The 23,589-nt window shown below is 41.8% G+C and overlaps 1 protein-coding gene across 1 annotated transcript; it reads right to left on the minus strand.

The window, feature by feature from the left end:
- Window positions 1-8,809: 8,809 nt before the first annotated feature.
- Window positions 8,810-22,845, minus strand: LOC138962997 (uncharacterized). Its single transcript, XM_070334972.1, has 13 exons — window positions 22,560-22,845; window positions 22,010-22,139; window positions 20,867-21,026; window positions 19,907-20,077; window positions 19,563-19,654; window positions 18,714-18,940; window positions 17,326-17,570; window positions 15,719-15,941; window positions 14,459-14,548; window positions 13,358-13,572; window positions 11,200-11,403; window positions 9,876-10,050; window positions 8,810-9,197 (listed from the first exon to the last, which is right to left on the minus strand). Exons 1-13 carry the CDS (start codon window positions 22,759-22,761, stop codon window positions 9,082-9,084), a joined length of 2,250 nt encoding a protein of 749 aa, XP_070191073.1. The 5' UTR covers window positions 22,762-22,845; the 3' UTR covers window positions 8,810-9,081.
- Between the last annotated feature and the right edge of the window lie 744 nt (window positions 22,846-23,589).

Consider the following 23,589-nt stretch of genomic DNA (forward strand, 5'->3'; position numbering starts at 1 on the left):
ATTTTGTTTGTAAAAAAAATTCTATAACACCACTATTACAGATTCGTAGACAAAACACACAAGATGCATTTTGAAAGTTTATACATTCAAATTTTTATTCATTTGTTTGCTTCCGAGGTCGACGGATTGTTATTCACTCTTTTAATCGTTCTTTTGTGTTCTAGATCTACAGGTTACTCATCTTGAAACACGAAGCGACGATATAGATGATCGAAGAGTTATGCGATCCAGGCTGGTTTATTGTTGAACAGCTTATTCAATGTTCGTCTCTGTTGATCTTGAAACATCAGACGAAACTTGAAAGTTGAACGTAGAAAGCTTGCATCCGGAATCTTGAATCCGAATCCGAACTTGAACTTGAAACTCGAAACCAACCCGACTGCTGACTATGTGAGGGGTGTGTCCTTTGACACAGTGGAGGCTGCGTGTCCCTTGAAGTGTTTTGGTGGTTTCTGTTCTTGGTCTGCCTCTTGGGATGGACCCTCTTCCAAAGAATTTGAAGGACCGCTTGCTGTGACAGTGAAGATTGGTCTGGAGTGGTCGTTGAAGCTTTTCAGTTTTGCCTTCCAAAGTCATACAGCTCTTCAGCAGTTGCATCGCTGACTTGTCGACGCTTCACTGCAAGGCTTGAAATGCGTTTGATCACTCCAATTTCTGCGTCACAGGAACCCTTACCCTATGGCGGCTTCCAAAAAAATGCTTTTCTTGTGGAATGCCAACATCTTCCTCTGAGTACGAAGTGTCCACAAAACTTGTTTTGCACTTGTATTGAGAAGAGCAACCGCCGCTAAAATAGGGAAAGGTCTAACCACATTTGCTTCTGTAAAGGTCTAACCACATTTGCTTCTGTAAAAAATTCGTTTTAAGTGACCGACCTAAGAATTCATCAGCTTTGGAGAATGACTCAGATGGGTTTTGCACATTATGCATCGTTTGGCCGTACAATGGTAACACCCCGGTGTTCTTGAGCCTGGGAGCAGGGGCAGTGATGAAGGCATGAGGATGTTCTTCAGTGACCTGGTGTTGCGTTACCCGACCATTGTAGGCTCTGGTGCAGCTCGCTTCATCCTGTCGCTCATGTTTGTCATCTCTTGGTGGAGTTCTCTCATCCATGTCCGAAGAGGAGGATTGTCAGGATGGTGGGTGACTACAAATGGAATTCTGCTACTTTTCTTCTGTTCTTTATACTGAAAACACTGGCTCCTGGTGGTGTTGGTAGCTTTAGTCCTGGCATTATTGATGATGCGTTGGTTGTGTCCTCTTCTCTTCAGTTACTTGCTGAGTTCATCACACTGGGTTTCAAATGACGTTGAGGTTGAACAAATGCGTCTTAGTCTAAGGAAAAGGCTGTAGGGGGTGTTCTTGATGTTATGGCGGGGGTGTCTGAGAGTCTGTTGGTTTAGAGTATAGGTCAGTATTCATGTAGCGGTCTTGAACTGTCGTGAGAATGTCCAGGAACGAAACGGCTTGACGCGATGACACCGAGGTGAATTTGGTGGTTGGGTGATAGCTGTTGATGAACGCGATGATACTGAGGTAAATTTGATGGTTGGGTGATAGCTGATGATGAACGTGATGACACTGAGGTGAATTTGCTGGTTGGGTGATAGCTGATGATGAACGTGATGACACTGAGGTGAATTTGCTGGTTGGGTGATAGCTGATGATGAACGGGATGACACTGAGGTGAATTTGATGGTTGGGTGATAGCTGATGATGAACGTGATGACACTGAGGTGAATTTGCTGGTTGGGTGATAGCTGTTGATGAACGTGATGACACTGAGGTGAATTTGCTGGTTGGGTGATAGCTGATGATGAACGTGATGACACTGAGGTGAATTTGCTGGTTGGGTGATAGCTGATGATGAACGTGATGACACTGAGGTGAATTTGCTGGTTGGGTGATAGCTGTTGATGAACGTGATGACACTGAGGTGAATTTGCTGGTTGGGTGATAGCTGATGATGAACGTGATGACACTGAGGTGAATTTGCTGGTTGGGTGATAGCTGATGATGAACGTGATGACACTGAGGTGAATTTGATGGTTGGGTGATAGCTGTTGATGAACGTGATGACACTGAGGTGAATTTGATGGTTGGATGATAGCTGTTGATGAACGTGATGACACTGAGGTGAATTTGCTGGTTGGGTGATAGCTGATGATGAACGTGATGACACTGAGGTGAATTTGATGGTTGGGTGATAGCTGATGATGAACGTGATGACACTGAGGTGAATTTGATGGTTGGGTGATAGCTGATGATGAACGTGATGACACTGAGGTGAATTTGATGGTTGGATGATAGCTGTTGATGAACGTGATGACACTGAGGTGAATTTGCTGGTTGGGTGATAGCTGATGATGAACGTGATGACACTAAGGTGAATTTGATGGTTGGGTGATAGCTGTTGATGAACGTGATGACACTGAGGTGAATTTGGTGGTTGGGTGATAGCTGATGATGAACGTGATGACACTGAGGTGAATTTGCTGGTTGGGTGATAGCTGTTGATGAACGTGATGTTACTGTGGTGAATTTGGTGGTTGGGTGATAGCTGTTGATGAACGTGATGACACTGAGGTGAATTTGATGGTTGGGTGATAGCTGTTGATGAACGTGATGTTACTGTGGTGAATTTGGTGGTTGGGTGATAGCTGTTGATGAACGCGATGACACTGAGGTGAATTTGGTGGTTGGGTGATAGCTGTTGATGAACGTGATGTTACCGTGGTGAATTTGCTGGTTGGGTGATAGCTGATGATGAACGTGATGACACTGAGGTGAATTTGCTGCTTGGGTGATAGCTGTTGATGAACGTGATGACACTGAGGTGAATTTGATGGTTGGGTGATAGCTGATGATGAACGTGATGTTACCGTGGTGAATTTGGTGGTTGGGTGATAGCTGTTGATGAACGTGATGTTACCGTGGTGAATTTGCTGGTTGGGTGATAGCTGATGATGAACGTGATGACACTGAGGTGAATTTGCTGCTTGGGTGATAGCTGTTGATGAACGTGATGACACTGAGGTGAATTTGCTGGTTGGGTGATAGCTGGTGATGAACGTGATGACACTGAGGTGAATTTGATGGTTGGGTGATAGCTGATGATGAACGTGATGACACTGAGGTGAATTTGATGGTTGGGTGATAGCTGATGATGAACGTGATGACACTGAGGTGACTTTGCTGGTTGGGTGATAGCTGTTGATGAACGTGATGACACTGAGGTGAATTTGATGGTTGGATGATAGCTGATGATGAACGTGATGACACTGAGGTGAATTTGCTGGTTGGGTGATAGCTGATGATGAACGTGATGACACTGAGGTGACTTTGCTGGTTGGGTGATAGCTGATGATGAACGTGATGACACTGAGGTGAATTTGCTGGTTGGGTGATAGCTGTTGATGAACGTGATGACACTGAGGTGAATTTGCTGGTTGGGTGATAGCTGATGATGAACGTGATGACACTGAGGTGAATTTGCTGGTTGGGTGATAGCTGTTGATGAACGTGATGAATGTGTCCCGGTCTTCATCAGAACCCGTCCATAGTAGTAGGATGTCTTCCATGAACCGTTTCCAACAGTCCTCGTTGACAGGTACCGGACTGTTTTACAGAAGCTGTTTCTGCAATTGGCTCACAAACAAACACGCCCCTGATGGTGCAAGAGGTGTTCCCATTGCCGTGCCAGATACTTGTTTGTAAGTCTGGTTGTCAAATGTGAAGACGTTGTTCTTTAGAACATGATCTGCCACCTTTACCACAACATCGGCTGGTGGAACATCTTCAGTTGGGTAAGTAGTAACGTAACGTAGTGGTGGATGGCAGATGTCATCTCGTTCTGAGGGATGTTTGTGTACAATGCTTTCACATCGATGGAAATGGGTTTTGTCGTTGGTAAAAATGGGCCAAACTTTGTGTTCCAGTCATCAATGGTCCGAAGAAGATGTGTTGAGTCTTTCACATAGTAGCTCGGCAAGCAACGGACGTGCTCCTGGCGCCAGCTGTCCACCAACTTGGAGAGGTTCTCAGTCGGGCCCGTTGATGCCTGAAACGATGGGCCGTCCCGGTGGCGAATTTTTTTTCCACACGTCAGGTACGGGCTTTCAATCCCGAAGGCTATTTCCGAGTAGCTACGAACGTAAACGAAAGTTCCGATGTGTACGGATGCTTATCGATTAGAGTTGTCGTTCGTGTCTCGCTAACCCAGAACACGGTAGCGCTGGAATGAGTGCAATCCGAGCTAGAGAATAGTTATGATGTGTCCCTGTATTTATTACTAGAATGAATACCCGCTTCGCCGGGTAGCCGGCTTCGCCGGGAAGAAGTACTTAGAGCCGTACGCCGGGTCCGAACAATGGACCCGCCAAGCTTAGGTCCCTCCCAGATTCGTGGAATGGGAACAGCACGAAAATGATTCAGTGGCCATAATGCCATTCCTGACCATATCGAGTCCCATCCTTGTCGACGAATGTAACCGTGTTAATCACCTTTGGAGGCGAACTCCACTCAAACAGGACTGAGCAAGTTAGAGCTTATCTCTAAGCCCTTTTGAACTGTTATGGCTTCTCAAAGGAAGGCCAGTACACAAAATTACACAAAAGCCGCCAGACCACATCACAAACAGAACTGAACAATGCACAGGTGTTCCTCACATAGACACACACACACACACACACACACACACACACAAACACAGAGAAGCCGTATCTATAGAGAGATAGATGACAGTGTATTTTTCGCGTGGCTATAAATTGATTCGACCTTTGCACTTTTACAGTGAGGATAATTTACGGGTCCAATTTACGTTCTGGACACTGCGGTGACCTTCTAAAAATAGTAACAGAACGGGGAATATCCGAAGATGCCCCCTTCATACAAAAGTGCACCATACGAAGGAAGGGAGGTAAACGCTGAAAACATGGAGAAGATGAGAAGATAAGGAAGAGTTACTTATAATGGTGAAATGAACACAAAAACCAAATTCGGTTCAGCGCTGCGCGCTGAGAGCACGTGTTGAAATATCTCATCGATGATATTGTGTCCGGGGTGTAGCTGAATACGGTGTCCAAATTTGAAAAAGATCCACCGAGAACTTTGGCTTTGGTGTGTCGGTATAAGGGCCCGGGTAGCTGAGGTGGAACCAAAATAGCTGAGGTGGAACCAAAATCGGTTCAGCGCTGCGCGCTGAGAGCACGTGTTGAAATATCTCATCGATGAGGTTGTGTCCGGGGTCTCTCTGAATAAGCCCACCAAATTTGAAGCAGATCCATCGAGAACTTTGGCCGTGCATGGCGAATACACAGATACACACACAGACACACACACACAAGTCGTATATATATATATAGATCACAATTGGAGTTCCCATTTAATTGCCAGAAACCCATTCACATATACTTCAATATGTTGTTACTGGACTCCGAGTGCCTTTTCAGTTTCTACAAAATAGCACTGATGATCTAACGTGATCATGTTCAGTAAGATCTAAGTTGTAACAGTGTAGTATGCATGCGGTTTGTGGCTTTTTGATTGGAGGGTGTATGTTAGTTTTACGACAAGAAAAAGAAGTTCTTACCTTCAAAACATCCAAAATATCCGTATTAGATGTTGTCGTTGAACATGTGTTGCACACTGTAGGTAGGTCCACTAATTAATGATTTCAGGTATGTACATTTATATGTATATATATCTATATATATTTGGCCGCGTGTAGTCGGCGTGCTTACTAAGAAGGTTGCAACATTTCAAGGATGTATGACAAATAGTTTTAGAGATATGGACGTTCAAAGTTTCAATTATTTTGCGTTATTTGCTGTTTTGCGGTGTTGGTCATTTTTGCATGGACGCATAGCTGGCTTTTAGTTGTAGAAATGCAAAGTTTTCTGGATAAACCGACATACACATTGTGTATATCTCGAATTGTTTCTAACCTGTATCTTTGTAATCTGGTGAAATAATGTGCCCCAAAAATGACAAAAATCGCAAACATCACAATGATCAAACGTGCATGTGTGTGTGTGTGTGTGGGCGCGCGTCTGTGTGGATGTGTGTGTGTGTGTGTGTGTGTGTTTGTGTGTCTTTGTGTTTTCTAAAGATCCTTATCAACCTCTCCTCTCTCTCTCTCTCTCTCTCTCTCTCTCTCTCTCTCTCTCTCTCTCTCTCTCTCTAAATGCGCACTTCTTTGTTTTAAATGACAGTTCTGAATTTATTGCTGTAACTTAATTATTTCTATGCAATATAATAGAATGATAAGGAGGGGAATATAGAAAAGCAACTCAAAGTGTTTTGACTATATAACAAATTATACAAGCGCGCACGCACACACACACACACACACACACACACACACACACACATACCTAAAGTGTGGATGGTTACCTAAGAGGCGGCACTGGGTGTAGTGCCTTTCTAGTGCACTTGCACTACAACAGCACTGGGTGCAGTACTCGCTCCGGCATCGAAGAATTTTGCACTAAAAAATGCACAAAATTTGACCTATTTCGTCGCCTATAGAGGACGGAAAGAATGTCATTTTGAACATTGTTATGACATTCTTTCCGTCAAAAAAGTCAATTTAACGGTGTTAAATGAAGCGACCATCCACACAATTAGGTTGCCATCCAGAGTTTAGGTTGCCATCCACGTGTGGATGGTTGCCTTATGGTGATTTAGGCAACCAAACCTGTGGAAACGGGGGTACACACACACACACACACACACACACACACACACACACACACGTGGCATACGGACTCTTTTATATTTAAACGTTGGCATCATGTATTTGGAATTTGACATGTTCTAAAAAATATCACCCATTTACATAACAAGCATAACAAAAACAGACAGTCAAGTACAAAATGTCACCACGAACATCCTTGTCTCATCTTTTCTTTTTGTGTCTTTTTTCTTCTGACTTTCACTTTTTTCAGACACGAGGATAGCCCCAAAATGTACTTGCCATACTTGAAATGTAAAATGTTCTCACCGTCAGGGCGTGTGTGTGTGTGTGTTCGCGCGCCTGTGTTGGTGCTTGTGTATGTGTGTGTGCTAAAGAACCATATCATACCCCCCCTTCTTTCTCTCTCTCTCTCTCTCTCTCTCTCTCTCTCTCTCTCTCTCTCTCTCTCTCTCTCTCTCTCTCTCTCTGAAAATGCACACTAAGTTGTTCTCAATGTTTTGTTGCAATAAAAGCTCTTCTATGCAGTATGATAATACTAAGAAGGGGATTGTAGAATTGCGAGCATGTCAGATTCCAAATAATAATCCAAACGTTTAAATATAACAGTGCCGCCCCTCTGTGTGTGTGTGTGTGTGTGTGTGTGTGTGTGTGTGTGTGTGTGAGAGAGAGAGAGAGAGATTTACAACCCAAATCAATCTCGATTTGTTCAAATTAAAAAGTAGAGTCAGGTATATACGAAGACGTGTTCCAAAAAAACATCAAACCCAAACACACGCTGTTTGGTTTATAACAAGTCATAGCTGCACCCACATTGAACCAAACGTGAGCCATCGAGGACCCACACAACTTCAAGGCCACTTCGAAAAAGACGTCACGATGTCACCGCAGATCTAGTTGGTTTTGTATTTGTGTCACAGCGAAGAAACGAAGCAATATTTGGCTTTTATTGCACACTGAAAAATCGTTCATGAAATGAATTTTTAGGAAATATATCTTTGAGGTTTTAAATCAATGGCATTGCTTGGGTGTACTGCTTCAAACCCCATTTTGGCGCTTTTTATGGCCAAAAATAAGGTGTCTTTTCCGACGGGTTTGTTAAAAAATCACTTCGGGGGCAGTTCTTAAACATTATGTACAGTGCCAAATTATACATAGTTGGAAAGAACAAGACCTGCTCTGTATACCTAGGGTCTACTGCATTTATTCAATACTCTCTAATCTACACTTCAATGAAAAAGGGCAAATTTTGAGTCTTTCTTGCATTTGTATCCTTTAAAACTGTTAGTATCCCCCAAACCAGCGTTCAGTCCATCTTCTTACCTTTCGTTCCATGTATTATGTTTGTCTGTACGTATAGATTAAAGGGTGCCCCCGAAGCGATTTGCAAACACAACATTTGCAGGCGTCATAAACGCCATTGAAAAGCTCAACCACGCGCGTTTTAGATCTATTTTCGTGGTTGACTTAAACCGTCAGATCTGCCCACAGGCGGAAGGTATCGTTCACTGGACCACCACTAGGTATGTCACTCAGCTTCGAGTCTTGCTCAACTTAATTCAGACAAAAATATGCAGAAAATAAATGCCAATTTCGAGGACCTTTGTATTTTTACAAATACCAGGAAAGATGACTGTTCTAACTATCTGTACCTTTTATGTTTAGCTGTCTTATTATGATAGTGGTGGTCCAGTGAACGATACCTTCCGCCTGTGATCTGCCCAAGGCCGCATCGCAGATTAAAACTCATACCACAGTCGGAAGGCTCAGAGATTGTTTTACAAGATACATATATTTCGTTGTTGTAGTCTGAGTAGATTTGAAGAAATGTCGAGTTGGAAATGCCGATTTGTTCGCTAAAAACGCGACTGTTTCCATGTCGCAAAGAAGGAGTGGACCTACATAATTATACACACAGCAAACATGTTGAAATCTCCGAAGCTGCTTGCACAAAGACGGATGACACAAGGAACTTCCGATTACCTTCGTCGCTACTCGGAACCTGCCTTCGGGATTGAAAGCCCCTAACTGACGTGTAAAAAAAATGTCGCGTGGCTTCTGCAGTGACTTGTGGATCTTGGGTAGTGTGTAATTTTACATTTTACAGCTCACTAATGTTGATCTTGGCCTATCTGTGAGTTTGTTCGCTAATGTGTCCATCTCCAAGTAGCCTAGTGCATCCAATAAAACAATTACAGTCATTAATCATTGATCGTTAAATGGCTAGCGACATCAAAGATTTGCCAAGCTAAGTTTATTATTTGTATCACAAGTGGTTATCTGATCAATGGGTCGAAGTTTTAGTGATTGTAAGCGTTTTGTGTTGCCGTAAATTAAACGTTCGAGTAATCTTCGATTATTTTTATTTTGTATTCTGACAGAGCGTATTAGTATCGTCCAAGGTATTTGCTCCCATGAATTCTGAAAGGCGCTACAAGGGTGTTGCTTGGAGCTGCTCGCTTCTGGTGTGGCTGCTGTCCTCCTAGAAACATTTCAAGGCGTCCTGCAACAATGAACAAACTGAGCATGCAATTGAATTGCCCGTAAGGTGGTGCACGTTCACGCACAAGACATACGTATACATGTGCACCCAGCAGTCTCGAGGTTGCGAGCACTCGCACACACGCACAAACACACACGCGCGCACTCGCACTGCATGTCCAAGATTTCACTTGCAAGCCACACTTATTATCATATACACGTATACAGTTTTTACACACTCACACATGGACACTAAATCAACCAAACCACTAAAGCACACAAAAAATGAACAAGAAACAAATCATGGTGTGTATGGACCAATTTAGACAAAAGTACATTTGAACAGAAGTTTGTGAGAAAGAAGGACGCTAAATCATTTTGCCTGGAAGCATTGCATTCAGGAGTCTGGTCGCCGTATCGCTTTACGTTTGCCCACCTACAGTTTCTCCCTACTGTCAACAACCGGTATTATAGTCACCTCGCCAGTTTTCAAACGAATTTTTCCTCAATTTATGTCTCAATGTTATAACTCTATTTTAAGATGTGCCATGAGCACTTCTAGGTGGATACAAAGAGTACCGAAATAGATGACGAGTACGACCCGAATTAGCTCTTAGACACTAGAGACAGCGAAAGATGAACGAATACACACACTAAAAGAGAAAGAAATCGAATAAAGAGAAAGATAGGAGTCTCCTACCAGGCAAAATACGCCAGCTGTCCTTGTACCACAAAGCCATGGTCTTGGCGTCGATCTCAAAGTTCACTTTGACGCCTTTCTCACTCACAGGAATAGTGATGCGGTTGAACCACGCCAACTGAAGTGTCGGCGCATTGATAGGTGGATCCTGCCAGCGGATGTAGATCTGAATCACCTGTAAAAATATTTAAACAAAAGTTTCTAAAAACGCAACGCTTTAGTATTTAAGTTCAAACTTGATTCTTCTTCTGCGTTCATGAGCTGAAACTCCCACGTACACTCGTGTATTTTGCACGAGTGGGTTTTTACGTGATGTCGTGCATGTCCGTTTTCACCCCGCCATTTAGGCAGCCGTACGCCGGTTTCGGGGAATGCATGCTTGGTATTTTTGTGTTTCTATAACCCATCGAACTCTGACATGATACAGGATCTTTTCCGTGCGCACTTGGTCTTGTGCTTGCGTGTACACACGATGATGATGATGATGATGATGATGTTGGAACTTTATTTTTCAAGGATAGAGGTTTAAGGCGACGCCTTTTCTTACAACCGGTCCTTACTTCTAATACAAATGTCTAATAAATGATAAACAAGTAAAGCAACATGACAAATAAACAAATTAAACGAACGACCCAGCAAACAATCGACAAGTAAGCAAACAAGCAAATAAACACAAACAACAAAATGACAAAGTAAGCAACATACAAATCAAAAGCGAAACATGCAACATGTTAATTGAGGTTACACGAAGGGGGATGAGGCACTAGCAGGTCTGCACATACATAAGTTGACCTGGGAGATCAGACAAATCTCAACCCTTAACCCATCAGGCGCGGCCGGGATTCGAACCCACGACCTCTGGCTTGGGAGGCCGACGTCTTATCCATTTAGCCAACTCGCCGGTCTAGACTTGTATTACAACAGCATCTAAACCATTTACAAAAAAACGAGTTCGGGGGTTGAGGTGTGAGATGAAACATATTATTATACAGATACCAGATTGCACCTGCATTTCTTAAAACAATGTATTACAATTCATTAAACAGATACCATATTGCGCCTGCTCTTACAACAAAAAGTGATGATATCCATGTTGTCTTCTGTGTCCATGCGTCTTTTTTGTGGGGAACAGGCTGGGTTGGGTTTTTTAGGGGGGGGGGGGGGGGGGTTATTACACGTTTGTCCCTTTAGCAACGAATTTTGCCTTCAAGAGGCTGTTTTTCGATGGAGTTAGCTCGCTTTGGGTCGCTGATCAATTTTAAGATCGATGTCTAAATGGATGGTTACTTTATACACACAAGTGTTTTACCACTCACAATCTTACCTCGTCAGCTTCCATTGTCCCTGTGTTTCGGACGAAAAAATACCCTGTGACTGGATCGCCCGCTTTTACTGCCGCATTGTCGATATCTAATTCGGTGTAGTCAAATTTCGTATACGACAGTCCGTAGCCAAATGGGTAGAGGGGGTCCCCCTCAAAGTAGCGGTACGTTCTGCCTTGCATCGAGTAGTTCACCATCGGAGGAAGCTGGAAGAAAACAGAAAACAAATTTGTTATAATTATGTTTCTGAAGATGAACGATATTACTTTTAAAACAAGTCGCGTAAGGCGAAATTACTACATTTAGCCAAGCTGTCGAACTCACGGAATGAAACTGAACGCACTGTATTTTTTCACCAAGACAGTACAGCTTCGTCAATCCCCGCGTGAAGGAAATCGCTCACCTCCCACGTGCAAAACGTAGTGATATTGACACGCCAGATTAGCGCGGAAGCGTATTGTGCTAAGCAGGAAAGCGCGCTTCTCTGTATTCTTGTTAACTTTCGGAGCTTGTTTTGAATACAACCTATCATATCTATATGTTTTTGGAATCAGGAAATGATAAAGAATCATTTTTGGATCGATTTTTAATCGTAAGACTAATTAATCTATTTTCGTTAATTGTGATCTCATTTTAAGAGTAAACATGACATATGTATATATTTGTAGATTCAGAATGTGATGAAGAATACGATGCAATCAATTTTAAATGTGTTAGCGAAAAAATCGATTTTAATGACAACTTTAATGAGCAAGCTCATTAATTAATTTTTAAGCCTCCAAGCTGAAATGCAATACCAAAGTCCGGGCTTCGTCGAAGATTACTTGACCAAAATCTCAACCAATTTGGTTGAAAAATGAGAGCGTGACAGTGCCGCCTCAACTTTCACGAAAAGCCGGATATGACGTCATCAAAGACATTTATAAAAAAAAATGAGAAAAAAAGTCTGGAGATACCATACTCAGGATCTCTCATGTCAAGTTTCATGAAGATCGGTCTAGTAGTTTTCTCTGAATCGCTCTACACACACACACACACACACAGACACACACAGACACACATACACCACGACCCTCGTCTCGATTCCCCCCTCTACGTTAAAACATTTAGTCAAAACTTGACTAAATGTAAAAAACAGCTGATAGTAGGCAACTTTGAAAGAAAACGTTTTGCTGCGACATGCACCCAAAGGGATTTAACACAGTACCCAATATTGACGGACTGTGTGATGATATCTTCTGCTATGGTCTGTTGAGACAGTGATATCAAACTCGAGACCGGAGGTCGAGATTTTGATATCACTGTCGAAACAGACCAATGGCAGAAGTTATCATCACACAGTCAGTCAGTGTTAGATATATTGCTAATTCTCTGGACATTTTGTATTTTCTGTAAAGAAATTACAAAAGTATATGTCTCAGTTTTGGCTGTTCCATATTCCTCCCTCTGATTATTATTTCTTTTTGTTCACTCTGTTCTTGTACTTTTCAGTATTTTAAAATGTCTTTCCTTTCAAAAAGTCTTTAGTCACTTGCTCAACTAAATTCTGGGATAATTACATTTTCATATATATTTGTTTGTTTTTAAATTTAGGTGTTTTTGTTTTTGAAGTGGGGAAGCAATAAAGAGGTCGTCCATATCAAAACTGATATCGACGGAAATGTCGTCGATATCACTTTTGCACTGGGCTCAGTTTTGCCCAATTGACCAATGGAATTCCACGTAACATATGAAATAGCAATATTGATTTATATCCCAGTCACGCGTGTTTTTTTCTTACCAAGTCAAGTCAAGTCAAGTTTTATTATTCCAATAAAACCCCGTGAGGGTACATGGAAAATTAAAAAAACACAATAAAAACACATTTCATTCAACACCAAATAAAAGGAACTAAAACAAAAAGAAATCAGACTGTGTACAGAAAAGGGAGTTGAGGGGTGAGGGAGAGTAAAAACAATACAAGAAACAATTCAACAATAATAATAATAAATAATAATAATAATAAATAATAATAATAATAATAATAATAATAATAAAACACTACAAGTGCAAAGTGATTACATACATTTCTTTACTATGGGAAATGGGGGGAGGGGGGGGGGTGGATGGTGAGTTAACATCAGGACAAAAATACTATTACAAACAACACAAAACAGATACCTGTGACGCAAACATGGGCCAAGTGTACGGCAGTCTCCCAGCAGGCACTGCGCCTTTGACGTCATTAAGCAGGACGTGACGTAATGCATCGCCCGCTGCCTGAGCAGGCAGAAAGCCCTGCATGATGGCGGACACGCGTGGATCCTGATCAGCAAACGAGATGTTGACAGGACCGGCGCTGAACACTAGAAGAATGATGGGAGTCTTTGTTGGATCTGAAAGCAAGTCCTTTTTCGGTTTATTAGTTCTTTTTCTTTTTCTTCTTTGTTCATGGGCTTAGAATCCCACGTTCACTCAAGTTTTTAGCACGAGTGGATTTTTACGTGTGTGGCCGTTTTTACCCCGCCATTCAGGCAGCATACGCCGATTTCGGGGGAGGCATGCTGGGTAATTTCGTGTTTCTATAACCAACCGAACTCTGACATGGATTACAGGATCTTTTCCGTGCGCACTTGGTCTTGTGCTTGCGTGTGCACACGAAGGGAGTTAAGTCACTAGCAGGTCTGCACATAAGCTGACCTGGGAGATCGGAAAAATCTCCACTCTTAACCCACCAGGCGGCAGCGACCGGGATTCGAACTCCCGACCTCCCAATTAGGAGGCCGACGTCTTTCCACCACGCCACTGCGCCCGTCGGTTTATTAGTTCGATTTTGTCATTGATTATTAACAGAAAAGCAGCTTAATTGTAAAATTATACAGAAGTTTTTTAAAGAACCGAACCGAAACGAACTCCTTCATTGCGTAATTCTGTGGGTTTTGCTTTCGTAATCCCACTGATAACTCCATTCCAAAACGTGGCTATTGAGTGAGGTCAGATTTTATTCGTGATTATAACGTGACTTTGTAAATGGTGAACAATCCCCCTTGTGGAGTTTCGTTGTCAGAACGCGCACACTTCTGAAACTAAACTGTATACAGTGCTACCTCTTAAGTAAATACTACAAAAGAGGGAGAGTCAGACATACAGTGTATATCACCATAGCACCACAGCTCACACATCACACATATGTCCAACTAGTAATATCGTACAATGCAGAGGAACGCTGTTTGCTCCTGGAAGTGTTCCTATGTCGGACAAAACTCCTTTTGTGTTACTCACTGTTATTGATGACGTCTAGCAGGAGAGTTTTCTGTTGTCCGGGCAGTTCCGTGTCCGGCCTATCGCGACCCTCACTCTCCACCTTTTGGCCTATGCAAATAAGAATAATGAATTTAAATAAGGCCCAAAAGAAAAATATGTCTGTTTCCGGTAACATCGCCAAAAAAATAGGGTCGGTCGGTCGGGTGCTTTTTTTTTCTTTTTTTTTCTTCCGTTTTGTTAACGTTATTTTTACGTTTTTTTCTTACTTTAAACACTTCCTTAATTTACTTACAATTATTTAGCACATGTTTTTGACCTAGATATATTGAAACTAAATAAAGTATACTTGACTTCATATTTTATATTTTTATTTTTTTAATTTATTTATTTTTTGTGTGTGCGAAAAGCGAAAAAAACCGTTTGGGTCGGCGCTTAAAAATAGGGTCGGTCGGGTTACCGGAAACAGACATATTTTTCTTTTTGGCCTAATGATTATACCACTTTGTTTTTTCCCCAGTATTGAACCTTCACATAAACTAACTTTTCTGTCGGGTGGGGGTGGGGGGATCATTGATTTAAAGGGAAACCATTAAGTTTCCATCGGAGCCATTGATTTAAAGGGAAACCATTAAGTTTCCATCGGAGCTTTGTTGTTGTGCGTTTATGTTGTCGCTGGCGATGCGGATGTTTTGTGTATGGGATCCTTTGACTCTCTCTCTCTCTCTCTCTCTCTCTCTCTCTCTCTCTCTCTCTCTTTCTCTCTCTCTCTCTCTCTCTCTCTCTCTCTCTCTCTCTCTCTCTCTCTCTCTCTCTCTCTCTCTCTCTCTCTCTCTCTCTCTCTCTCTCTCTCTTTTATTTTGTTATACCTTTCCCCATTTTTTTTAATTTTTTTTAATTTTTTTATATAAATTCTTCATATTTGTTCTTTGTTTCATGTGTGTATTATAGTAGGAACTAGCTGTAAGAAAGGACCATATGGACCTAATGCTATCATCCCTCGGTAATAAAGTTTTCGAGTTCGAGTTCTCTCTTCTCTCTCTCTCTCATCTATCTCTTTTTCTCTCACTCTCTCTTTCTTTCTCGCTCTCTCTCTCTCTCTCTCTCTCTCTCTTAATATCTCTTTATTATACTCACACTCATTTTCTCTCACACAAACAAACACACGCACACACACACACACACACACACACACACACACACACACACACACACACACACACACACTTCACTCGCAAGCCAAACGTACGAAGCACACATATACAATATGTTTGTCCATACCCGTCCCAAGAACAACAAAGTTGATTTCAGTCCCACTGATGGCCCTCAACACGTCTGAAGAGTTGTACATCTCGCACACAGTATCGTTACAGCCAGAGGCGAACTGTGTTTTGGAGGCCATAGCAGACAGACCATCCAAAGGACTTGTGATGTATTTCTGTGGTGGTTGAGCCGAGTAGTCTCCGAAGAGCTGGAGTGAATCGTTTGCCATTGGACCCACCACCTGTTTGAACGATTACAGAAACATTGTATTTATTGTGGGGCCAGTTTTGGTAATCAGCAGTCTAAACAAAGGAATTATAAGTTATAGGAACGTGTAATTATTGACAAAACAAAACGTTACATTTACAGAAAGTCGACCCAGTGGTCTTTAAAGTAGACGGACAAACACTTATGGGACAAATAATCAGCAGTTTAAAAAAATAAATTGTAGGTTATAGGAAACGTTTAATTATTGACAAAACAAAACGTTGCATTTGCAGTACGTCGACCCAGTGGTCTTTTAAGTAGACAGATAGACAAACACGTATATGGTACAAATACTGAACCCGTTTAATTCATCGATGATTTTTTTGAGTCACTTGAGAAAAAGTGACTCTATGTAATCGGTCAGTGTTAGTCTGTCCGGCCGGCCGGCCGGCCGGCCGTCCGTAGACACCACCTTAACGTTGGACTTTTCTCGGAAACTATCAAAGCGATCGGGCTCATATTTTGTTTAGTCGTGACCTCCAATGACCTCTACACTTTAACGATGGTTTCGTTGACCTTTGACCTTTTTCAAGGTCACAGGTCAGCGTCAAAGGAAAAATTAGACATTTTATATCTTTGACAAAGTTCATCGGATGTGATTGAAACTTTGTAGGATTATTCTTTACATCAAAGTATTTACATCTGTAGCCTTTTACGAACGTTATCAGAAAAACAAGGGAGATAACTAGCCTTTTCTGTTCGGCAACACACAACTTAACGTTGGGCTTTTCTCGGAAACTATAAAAGTGACCGGGCTCAAATTTTATGTGAACGTGACTCATTGTGTTGTGAATAGCAATTTCTTCCTGTCCATCTGATGCCTCATATAATATTCAGAACTGCGAAAGTGACTCGATCGAGCGTTTGCTCTTCTTGTTTAATTCTGAATTTCGGAACGTTGGCAGTCTATCTGTTTTTGGATTTATTATCAGCAGTCTAGCAAAGTGTATCTCTGTGTAGTATACCAAAAAAATGACCAACTGACAAAAAATAGTAAACATAATTTCTGTAGTTTGCCATTTGCAGAGGTAAACATGCCTGTGGATAGGAAGGACGCAGAAGAAAGAGGGAAAGTCCTCGAGTGAAAGCATTTTATGCGCGTTCTTTTATCCCGTGCACATAAATTAATGGACGTATTCGCTGGTGTGCAGGAGTTGTCTTAAGAGACTTCTTCCGGTCCCGGATAAACTCTATTGAGGGTACAGGTTATCCCGTAATAACACCTCTAACCTCGACGCCTGCATATACCGGCTTCAACACGAGACGTAATTTGTGTGAATACAGAAATTGAGACTGATTCCAGCAGATGACCTCTTGGCTGGCTCAGAGACTACACGTACAGTCTCTAGCTGGCTTACCCCGATCGTGCCAGACTTCTGAAGAGGTAGAACTCCGTTGTTCTTGAGAAGGACGTAAGATTTCATTGCTGACTCCACAGCCAGTGCCAAATGTTTAGGAGTCTCCACGTCCGCCGAGCTCAGTTTGCTGTAGGGGTTCATTTCCGGTGGGTCAAACTCACCCAGCCTCATTCTTGTGAGGAACAGTGGCGCAACCATCTCACGTACCTTGGCTTCCGTCAGCTTCTTTTGATTTACTGCATCCACTATAATACACAGATAGAGAGAATTACTCAGCGATCCGCTCATTGACGCCAAAAATAATCCATCAAGAAAAGATAGCCAAACGAACAACATTGTAACAAAAGCAGCAGCAACAACAGCCACTGAAACAACACAATCAGCCACACGGGCAACAAAACACAATGCACAGAGTCTGAGTACGCTAGCAGCAACTGCTTCCATGCTAATGTAGGGTCCCATAAACCGTGATAGACCTGTTCTAAATGTAAACGTTTCAAACACAATGTAAACTGAGAAAGGAAACAGCCTTGAATCGGTGTTCATAGCCAAATGAGTTGACGGTGCATTACAATCCAACAACCAAGCTATAAAAGGCACAGTAAGCCTCCTGTAAACCATCACAGATACTGTCAGGCTTTTACACACAGTACAAACACCCTTCCATTTGAACGCTCACCGAACGGGAACATCCCAGGTGCCCTACGTAAAGAGCGAGCAATTTTCAAAGAATTAATTTTGCGGATTGTCTCCTCACACAATCGGACCGTGGTTGAGTTTTGGCGCTAGACCTAACTTTTAAAATCTAAATAATAAATTGACAGCTTGTTACACAAACATTCTTAAATTATAAAAGAATTCTTTTTTCATCAAGACAAGATCTGTTTCGAAGTTTTGAAAGTTTGAAAAAAGAAAAGCCCGGAAGCAGGGTCACGCAAGGTCGTGGTTCTCGTAGCAGACGACGGTTTATGCCTATCGCCAATTCATCTGAACAGTCAAAAGCCATCGCTAGAGTTCATGTGAACCACAGCCGTTTGTTTTGTGCATAGTCAGAGGTACATAATAACGTGCTATTGCAGATAAGCTCACAGCGAATTACAAACTGACGACAACATTGTGAAAAAGGGAAACAGGATCACACGGGTTCACGATGGCTCAGGGGTAAGATAAACCACGCACAAATAAATTCTTTGAAAATTGCTCGCTCTTTACGGAGGGCACCTAGCATGTTCTCAAGCGGTGAGTGTTTGAATGAAAGGGTGTTTGTACTGTGTGTAAAAGCCTAACAGTATCTGTGATGGTTTACGGGAGGCTTACTGTGCCTTTAATCAATCAAACAACGAGCCAATCGCAAGAAAAACTATAAGCTCTTGATAATGCAAACTTACCTAGTGACAAGAACACAGGAGTCGTTCTACGTCCCGACAGTTCCAGGTTACAGCCAGCATTGACGCAGGCAGCCACGGTGTCCACAGAATTGTTGATGTACTTGTGTGCAGTGATGATGTCCTTTATCGCGTTGTCATCGCTTATAACGAAACCTTTGAACCCCCATTCTTTTCTTAAAATCTCCGTCAGCAGCTTCTCATTGGCACAGGCTGGTATACCGTTGATTCTGGGAGAGAAAGCGTAAAGTAATTAAATCTGAATGAATAGAGCTGAACATTGCAACGCTGAAAGTCCACAAAATTGGGCACTCGCCTTTGGCTAGTACTTCTCATAATTTACTAGCCAGAGAGCACATTTTACTTGCCAAACCAACCATTTGTTTCAGCAACTTTATTCGCCTTTGGTGAGTAGATTAAAATTTTTACTCGCCATTTACATATCTCTACTCGCCATGTACATATCTCTACTCGCCATTTACATATCTCTACTCGCCAATTACATATCTCTACTCGCCATGGCGAATAAAATACTCGCCACTGTCAGGCCTGCATTGAAGTATATATATAAGTGGTAGTTTAATACAAGACCGTTTAATTAAAGAAAAAAGTGTTAAAACAGATCTGTGTTTGTGAAAGAATGCCACAAACTAAAAGTATTTTCTGCTGACCGATTACGTCGTGATACTTTATCTTAGAGTGTGCTAAAACTATTCAAACTTATGGTGCATGTCAATTATTTATGATTTATGAACATGGCAAGAAGACGCACAGAGGAATGTTGCGGACACTTGCAGATGGTTTTAGACAGAAATAACGTCAAATAATTATTATATATGGTGTTGGTGCTACCTGTTATAGCTGCACATCAGGTTGTAGGTGCCAGCCTGCACACACATTCTGAAGGCAGGTAGGTGTGTCATTCTCCAGTCTTCCTCCGAAATCTGATAGCGAGAACGATAATAAATGAACATGTTTAGATTGTGCAGCTTTGCGCTGTTGAACATTGATGTGCGATGCTGTTTTAGCAAGTGTTTGAATTAGAATTGTTTCCAGTGCCCGATCTTCTACTTGTTTGTTCTCCTCGGACGCGTGTTTGTCTGTGTGTGTGGAATTGCGTCCGTGACAAAGGCTTACTTAACGAATTAAAAGAAAATCTGGACACAGTGTCTGTGTGTGTGTGTGTGAAGGCTTACTTCAGCATTGAAAGAAAACCTGGAAACAGGGATGTTTTCAGGACCGCCGTGAACATCAAAGTGTTTACATCCACCGCTGGCACGGACGTAGCGCGTGTCGTTGCCTTGGAGACCTTGGATGAAATTCGCAGCGTAAACGCCAGATAGGTGAGGATCCTCTCCGTAAGTTTCCTGACAAATAAAAGACAGGCGGTATATTGTAAAGGCAGCGGTTGACTTTCTGTTTAATTCTAATCCCTGAGACGCAAGTTCGCGTCTTCTGTAATGCTGAAGAGACAATAAACAAAACTGTGTAACAAACCAACCAGCGTCCTTCTGTAGCGTGTGTGTGTCGATATGTTTGACTGTATGCGTCCGTCAGTGCATGTGTCTGTCCGTGTCTTTGTATCTGTGAAAGTTAATCCACTTTTATGTACACAAGTCAATAAGCCTGTTGTTACAAATAAGCAAAATGTCAATGATAAAGCATGCGCATTTAGATCGTCGTATCATACTCAACATTATGTGGCACACTCGCCACCCAATCACAAATTCAAACAGCTCTGTCACAGTTGAGTACCTTGGGGCTGTATCAAGTGTATGTAAAGGGGGGGGGGGGGGGGAGGGGATTTGTTGTTAATGATTTGTCAGTAAAATAAGACCTGTTGATATGTGCATGCTGTTTTGTATTCAAAATGACGAAGAACGTAATTAAAGAAAAATATATATTTTTATTTTTAAAGCGTATGAGAGGGAGGGGCTTCCAAAATGAGACAAAGGTACAGGAGGCAGACAAGACGGGGATCTGCCCCCGGCTGTTGTAGAAATATAGCATTTGAAAGGGCTATTTTGGGTCTATCCTTAAGATGAAAAAAAAAGTGGGGGGGGCTCACTGAACCCAGGACACCCCCCCCCCCCCCCCCAAGATCCAACCCAGTTACTCTAAATTCATGTTATTTCCAAAAACAAGGTTGTCGGTACCTGATTTCTTCCCCAACGCGAGTCCCTCATGATGTTGATGACGGGAGAGAAGCAGGAGGCCCCGGTGTGGCTGCCGTAGTTGTTCTGCTTGACGAAGTCGTTGTGTCTTCCCCGCACTTCTATACCTGTCGTCTGGGCAACACGAAATATCAGGTCGGGACTGAAACAAGAATAGGATTGTTTGTGTGAAGACACTATTCTGCATTGTGTCGGCTTTGGGGTATCAATAGTGTCTAAAAGGTGATTATTTTGTTCTTCTCTTCGTTTTATTTGATCTTACAAACTACATGGAATCAACCGGCCCCCGTAGCGCAGTGGTTAGCGCATCGGGCTGCTCATCTCATTAATCATCCAAAATTATAAAATGTCCTTGCTCTTGTGGCCCTTCATGCCCGGAGCTCTCATGGTGACCTTGGTCTCATTGTTCCTGTTCCATCCTTCCCTGAATAGTACTTCTGCTGTCAGTCTTCAACGTGTGACGTTCTGGGGGGCCAGTAACCAGGTTAGGTAAATAAAAAGAAGACACAACAGTTAACAGGTTAGGTAAATAAAAAGAAGACACGCCAGTTAACAGGTTAGGTAAATAAAAAGAAGACACGCCAGTAAACAGGTTAGGTAAATAAAAAGAAGACACGCCAGTTAACAGGTCAGGTAAATAAAAAGAAGACACGCCAGTAACCAGGTTAGGTAAATAAAAAGAAGACACGCCAGTTAACAGGTTAGGTAAATAAAAAGAAGACACGCCAGTAACCAGGTTAGGTAAATAAAAAGAAGACACGCCAGTTAACAGGTTAGGTAAATAAAAAGAAGACACGCCAGTTAACAGGTTAGGTAAATAATAAGAAGACACGCCAGTTAACAGGTTAGGTAAATAAAAAGAAGACACGCCAGTAAACAGGTTAGGTAAATATAAAGAAGACACGCCAGTAAACAGGTTAGGTAAATAAAAAGAAGACACGCCAGTAAACAGGTTAGGTAAATAAAATGAAGACACGCCAGTCGTTAGGGACGAATCTAAAAACTATTTAATAATAACAAATAACCAATAGTGTCCTTCTCATGAAAAACTGTTTGAAACGAGTTACGCCACGATTCTACGACGACGTCGATTGGCTATGGTCAGGTTGATGCTGATTAACGTACCTGAAGGCTGCGGCCAGTCCAATACTCTGTGGAAAAGACGTGGCATTGTTGTCCACATCACCTCTCAGGCATTCCGTTGACCACTGATAGGGCTTGATGTCTAGTCGGCTAATTCCGTTCATCGGCCCACCTGCCAAAAAAAGTAATGTAATGGATCAATCAAGTAATTAATCGATTAGCTAGTCTATTCTTTCTATTATGAATCTGTTTTTGTCAAACCATTTTTTCTCACTTTCCTCTAAAAAGAAATTCTTCACGCTAGGAAAATATGCAAAGCTTGATAAACTAAAGTCAAGTGAACAGAATCAAACAAGCAATAACAGAAGTAAACTACTTAAAAGAACTTCACTTGTAGAGGGGGGAAAAGTTGAAGATCGAATGATGACGAAAACTACGAATATGTGTTCTGAGGCTTAGTAACGTAGCAATAATTTGCTTTACACAGAGAACTATCGAGGGCAGTGACACTTTCTTTGTACTTATTATCAGTTTTAGACGGTAAAATACTGAAACATTTCCCGTTAACGCTAATACTAAGAAACAAAACTACCTTTTGCCATCTGAACTTGTATCTCCTCCAATGTCAATCTGTTGACAAGGTCATTCACACGATCCTCCCACGGGAGGGACACGTTACGAAACGGGTAGTCTTCGGAAGTGGACGAGACGCCTTCGTTCTTGGTGGAAAACTTGCCCATTGCAGTTGCGAAGACAAGTACGAAGGCCAAAGCGAAACGATGTTTTCTGGCCATTTTAAAAACCAGAGACAAAAGTAAGAGAAATATATTGTAAAAGGGAATAGATAACTCGCTTTTCCTGTTCTTTTTTTCTACTTTTCGGAACACACAGCCTGTCCGAGTAATTAGTTCAACATAATTTGACTTGCTGCAACAGTCATGGAGGTACAGATAAATGTGCGGCTAAAGTCCAAAATACATTTCGACCTTGAGAAGGTGCAAGTAATATCAACTGTTGTATATTATCTCTACCCCGGACATTTTAAAGTGTACGGATATCTGCTAATACGTGCCTTATCTGGAGCGCAGTGTCAGCACAACAGAGTTAGAGCTATGAGTGCTTGCTAATCAGTGTACACACGCTTGTTTTCAGTGTAGGCTAACGATGTCAGGGTTATGACCGAAATATTATAAAATACGGTTGAAACACACACTCATACTTCGTGGTCGGCTAGTGTGATGTGTATGCGTTTTGAAAAAGATAAACTCCTTTTGACTTGACAAAATAGATAAATAAATAAAAGATACACGCACAAAATCCTTCGCCACAAAAATGTAACTGAAGGGTCTGTGTATAAATGATGTTGCGATGCCTTTTCAAAATGATTCAGTCAAGTTAAAGAAAAGTGTAACACGTACTGCTAATGAGCTTTCTTTATTCACTAAATACGTTTTCTTTCCAAGATACCTTATAAGGTTGAGCCCTCTTATAACATATACAATATTGATAAGCAAAAGCGATATTGGCAGTGATTTTCGCAGCACGCATCATGGATTTGTGAATACATTTTTTTTTTTTTTTTTTTTTTGTAAAGAAAAAAGTTATTCTACTTTGTTGTGCAC

This window comes from Littorina saxatilis, linkage group LG3, assembly GCF_037325665.1.
Source record: "Littorina saxatilis isolate snail1 linkage group LG3, US_GU_Lsax_2.0, whole genome shotgun sequence".
Taxonomy (NCBI): Eukaryota; Metazoa; Mollusca; class Gastropoda; order Littorinimorpha; family Littorinidae; genus Littorina; species Littorina saxatilis.

Bases quoted from the DNA above. Each gene is read 5' to 3' on its own strand.
- LOC138962997 (XM_070334972.1), bottom strand. From the start codon at position 22,761: ATGGCCAGAAAACATCGTTTCGCTTTGGCCTTCGTACTTGTCTTCGCA. The intron at 13,573-14,458 runs GTGAGTAACACA...ACTTGCTTTCAG, and splicing joins GCTAGACGTCATCAATAACA to ATCCAACAAAGACTCCCATC. The intron at 9,198-9,875 runs GTAGGAGACTCC...TCATTGTTGCAG, and splicing joins CAGCTGGCGTATTTTGCCTG to GACGCCTTGAAATGTTTCTA.